The following is a 5,030-nucleotide window of genomic DNA, read 5'->3' as shown; positions in this document are numbered from 1 at the left end:
GACATAAGAGAACTGAGCAGAATAGAGGCTGAGGCAGGGGATGGGGTGGGTACTGAATTTTGGCCTCACACAGGGCACCGCTGAAATTTGAAAGACCGAAGTCTGCCCAGACTCATTATACCAATTTGCGTAAAGTATACACATGCTAATTTTTATAAATAGGATGCAAATGTAGGCCAATTCAATGCAACTTTTAGAGGGGGAAAATAACTATAGTTCTTACTGTCAGAGCTTACTGTGAGCTATGGGGAACCGACAGGATTTTGCCCCCTGGGCAAATTAAGGTGGTAGGTGGCTGGAGACTTAAAAAGGGAGATAGGGTCGAGAGATCTGGAAATGATACAAAAGGCACAAAGTATCCCCCCTAACAGCATGCCTGAAGCAAGGGAACTTTCTTCTAGTTAAAGCTAGGGGTCTGTCCAATGGGACCTCCTTAGTCTGCACTCTCTCACAGTTGATTCCAAGTGAAATTAAACTGATGTACCAACATAGATCCATAGATGGGGCTGCAGTTCTCTCTATACACACTTACCTATACACACACTTAAACGGGGATTACTTCTGAGTAGACATGCATAGGATTGCACTGTTATATAACTTTAATAGGAAAGCGATCATGTCATACTGAACAAGCTAGTCAGTAGAGAAACTCTTAAATAACTCATGTAAGTTATTAAATGGATGCTAAAGAGAAGCTGCAGTTACAGGTAGGTAGCCATGTTGGTCTGCCGTAGTCAAAACAAACAAATAATAATAATAATAATAATAAATAATAATAATAAATCCTTCCAGTAGCATCTTAGAGACCAACTAAGTTTGTTATTGGTATGAGCTTTCATGTGCATGCACACTTCTTCAGATACAGCAATTTTTTTATTTTGTTTTGAAAGAGAAGCTGGCACTTGAAGAGAGAATTGGAAAGAGTGGAGGATGTATCGGGAGCAGACTGTGAAGGAACTGTGCTTTGAAAGACACAGGCGAAAACACTTTTTGCTTAAGATGCCACAATGAAGCCATTGAAGGTGAATGCAACAGGTTGTATTCTTTCCACACATACTTAAAAAAAGAGAAAGTTGGCAGGATAGTACAATCACATCTTATGCAGGGGTTCAGTTCCAAAAGTTCTGCATATACATGAAAATGTGTATACTCAGATCCTTGGAACTACCCCCATACGAGCATCCCTAGCCTTCTGGAGCCAGAGCACTGAATGCCCCCCCCCCCCAAGCAAGGCATAGAGCTTTAAAGCTCTTTCTGTACCAGGTCTGCTTGGGTTACCTGGCACAAAAAGAGCTTCTAAGTTCTCTGCCTTGGGCATTTTCAAGCGGCTGACCTTCAACCATGCAAGATTGAAAGAACACAAGTTAAACGCTCATGCAACCGTACTGTAATATCTGCACACATTGCCCCTTTCCCCGACATTCATTACTGTACAGTTTTTGCAAGATGAGAAAGACAAGCCTCACTCGCTGATCTCATATTTATCATACGAACAATAATTTGGGTCCAAGCCTCTCCGGGTGCAGTCGGTGACGTCAGTGTTGCAGGTTCCGCAGTGACATTCTGTTGCCACTGGGTAGGAATAAAATGATTCTTCGTGACCAGCACAGCCTGGGATCTTGATAGTCTCGTACACAACTGACTTGAATGTGCAGATGTTCTGGACATATCTCATTGCTAGGTTCTGATCAATTAGATCCTAATCATGACATAAAAAAGAGAGTCTGAATGTTAAATCCACATCCCACCAACGGCCTTTTAGCAGTGTCTAACCATGACTTTCTTTGATTTTGAAAAACCCTACCAAAACCCAAATTAAGGTGATTGATTATGTTCTTCCCTGACTTCAGTGATCTTTGGACAGCTTGTTAAACTAAAATCAATTCCTATTTTAAGACCTATCAAATCTGAAACATTTGTTACAAGACTAGCTGTCCTAGTTCTGTATCAAGTGGGTGACTTTGCTCTATAACAAAATAGGAAACCATATAAACTGGAACAAATTCCTTTGTGTGCAGAATTTCTTCTTTGAGCAAACAATAAAGTGCTTACTGCCTTGAACATAAGCTATGTTCACTGAGAATATAGAAGTCAACAACCCGTTCAATGCAATCTGATGCAGAAGAAGTCCTTAAATGTACACGTTATCTTCATGTGAACAAATCATACAAATGCATATACTTATTAACCTGTTGGCTCCTCACCTTTGTTAAGCAGTAGCCAGAGCACCATGTTGTGTTCACGCTGATGCAGAAACCACACTCTTCCTTCTCCAGTGCTATTGTGATATTGGACAGCTGGCAGTAATTGCAGCAAACAGTTTGCCAGAAAAGCAACGCGACAAAGAAATTAATCGGCTTCATCCTGTAGTGCAAAGCAGAGGGGTCCTGGAGTACACTGAGACTTACAATTCAACATATCTTTAGAAGCAGACAATATTACCATTCTTCCCATGCTGATACAAAGGCAAGCTTTTAAAAAGAAAGGATAGTGGTACGTATGCATACATTCATAAAGTCAGCAAAACAGTACTAAGGTTATTGTCAGAGGATAAGAGATTTGTTCAGCGAAATGAAGTCTTAATCCAGTTACACTTGAGAGAAAATAATGAAATAATGAAAAAAGGCATTTCTGCTGAATAGAAAGATATCTCAATTGCTCTTACAAATAAGCTCTGGAAACTTTTACATTCTTAAAAAACCCCAAAAACCAAACAAAACAGAATAAATGTATTTAAAAAGGCAGAGAAGATTCCTTTTTAAATGGCTTTTTTCAAAAAAAGTTCTACAAAGACCTTACCATTTCTGAAACAGTGTTAATTAAGAATCTGTTGAAAAGTTACCTGTCTTAGACTTGCCTTGCTGGAATTATGGTAGCTGTAAAGAGCGGAAAGCCTTCCGTTGCCCTTTTATACAAAATTAGATGCAACAGACACCTTGGAGGATTTGTGGGGTATTAAGACAACTGGCATCAGGTTACACCCTGATGAAAGAGAACAAATTTGTAGCCAGACGCGTGGGCGAAACCTTGCAAAATGAAGGCCATGGGTTTTACTGGTGTTTTCAATAGTACCTGTTTTAAAATGTCACCAGAAAGCCTTGGCTTGGGGCTGGTTTACGTATTGTACTAGGAGTCCTATTAGCAACGTCACTTGGCAGTTAGGAAATAACTGGACAAGGTCACACAATGGATGGAGAGCTTTATACAGGTGTATCACTTTATACAGGTGTATCACTCTCCCATCTGCCGGGAATTCCTTTCTAATTTCTATGGTTTGCCCGTGATTAAAAGTGGTATGCATAAATGTAGGGTTCCATCCTTAGTATGATTGCTAAAAAACAGATCTCATGCAAACAACATTGAGCTAAAGAGACCAATAGGGTCTGTCTCAGTATCTTCTTATGTCTTAACAAAAATTTCCATCCAGGCTTCAAAAACATGGATCTTAAAATCAATCAGGGGTGGGAACTTGTTCAATGTGGTAGGCTGGATCAACAGCTGCCCCATGCTGCTGACAGGCGTGTGGGACCACCTGTCTGTCAGCCGCCTGACATCACCATGACATCAGCTGACCTCTCGCCCCCCTCCCACTTTGCCATGCAGGTTGAACTCAAGGTGCGCTACAAATGAAGATCCTAGCCAATCCAATCAGGGCTTGAAGTCACTGCTGAACTGATTGATGGTGACCTCAAGTCCTGCTTGGATCAGCTGCACTTTGAAGTCCCTGACTGGAAACTCCAGAATGTAGCTTGTTCCAAAAGGAGGGGGCTTAGGCAATGTCTTTGTGCTGTTCTTTTGGCTTGGGAGGTCGCTTGGGAGGAACAATTTGCAGTGTGTGTGTGTGAGGGGGGTTTTCATTTGGTGGAAAATTAAAAGACTCTGAATACAAGCCCCACTTGTCAGGGAACAATCAAGAGTACATTTTAAGAGTCCAAGTTGCTTCCTTAGCAGTCACATCTTTACTTGTCCGCACCCCACTTCAGTGAAAATATATATGAGGTGTGTATGGTCTATATTAAGGGACCCAGGTGGCGCTGTGGGTTAAACCACAGAGCCTAGGACTTGCCGATCAGAAGGTCGGTAGTTCGAATCCCCACGACGGGGTGAGCTCCCGTTGCTCGGTCCCTGCTCCTGCCAACCTAGCAGTTCGAAAGCACGTCAAAGTGCAAGTAGATAAAAAATAGGTACCGCTTCGGTGGGAAGGTAAACGGCGTTTCCGTGTGCTGCTCTAGTTTGCCAGAAGCGGCTTAGTCATGCTGGCCATATGACCCGGAAGCTGTACGCCGGCTCCCTCGGCCAATAAAGTAAGATGAGCGCCACAACCCCAGAGTCGGTCACGACTGGACCTAATGGTCAGGGGTCCCTTTACCTTTTTATGGTCTATATTGAATTATGAATTAGGGTCTGGAGGAGGCTCTTGAGAGTCCCATGGACTGCAAGAAGATCAAACCTATCCATTCTGAAGGAAATCAGCCCTGAGTGCTCACTGGAAGGACAGATCGTGAGGCTGAGGCGCCAATATTTTGGCCACCTCATGAGAAAAGAAGACTCCCTGGAAAAGACCCTGATGCTGGGAAAGATGGAGGGCACAAGGAGAAGGGGACAACAGAGGACGAGATGGTTGGACAGTGTTCTTGAAGCTACCAGCATGAGTCTAACCAAGCTGCGGGAGGCAGTGGAAGACAGGAGTGCCTGGCGTGCTCTGGTCCATGGGGTCATGAAGAGTCGGACACAACTAAACAACTAAACAACAACAAATGGTCTATATTGAGAAGATATGTTTGGACCACAGCCATCAATACCAACAATTAAAAGGACGCCTTCCTAAATAAGAAAGCATCAGAAGCAACCCATTGAGAAGAAGCCCTTGATACTGAAATGAAGGGGACTCTTCATAAGAGTGACTGAACAGAAGCCACATGTCATAATGCTCTGTTTAAAAAATACCTAACTTACAAAGACAGAGGAAAGTAACGAAAACTAAACTATCTTCTACCCCTGCCTCACAGCAGACCTCTGCAAAAGTATCT

General features: G+C 42.6%; 1 protein-coding gene across 1 annotated transcript; it reads right to left on the bottom strand.

The window, feature by feature from the left end:
* Positions 1 to 791: 791 nt before the first annotated feature.
* On the bottom strand, positions 792 to 2,867 carry FSHB (follicle stimulating hormone subunit beta). Its single transcript, XM_080984460.1, has 3 exons — positions 2,843 to 2,867; positions 2,205 to 2,364; positions 792 to 1,699 (listed from the first exon to the last, which is right to left on the bottom strand). The coding sequence occupies exons 2-3, from the start codon at positions 2,361 to 2,363 to the stop codon at positions 1,463 to 1,465; spliced, it is 396 nt and encodes a 131-aa protein (XP_080840586.1). The 5' UTR covers position 2,364; positions 2,843 to 2,867; the 3' UTR covers positions 792 to 1,462.
* Positions 2,868 to 5,030: the final 2,163 nt, after the last annotated feature.

The sequence above is a fragment of the Podarcis pityusensis genome, assembly GCF_964106645.2.
Source record: "Podarcis pityusensis genome assembly, chromosome: 1".
NCBI classification, from domain to species: domain Eukaryota; kingdom Metazoa; phylum Chordata; class Lepidosauria; order Squamata; family Lacertidae; genus Podarcis; species Podarcis pityusensis.
The sequence above is the reverse complement of the archived record's forward strand: the minus strand, read 5'-3'. Positions and strand labels throughout refer to the sequence as shown.

Coding starts and splice junctions, on each gene's coding strand:
- FSHB (XM_080984460.1), bottom strand. CDS start 2,363: ATGAAGCCGATTAATTTCTTTGTCGCGTTGCTTTTCTGGCAAACTGTT. Junction 1,700..2,204: donor CTGGCTACTGCTTAACAAAG/GTGAGGAGCCAA, acceptor TGTCATGATTAG/GATCTAATTGATCAGAACCT.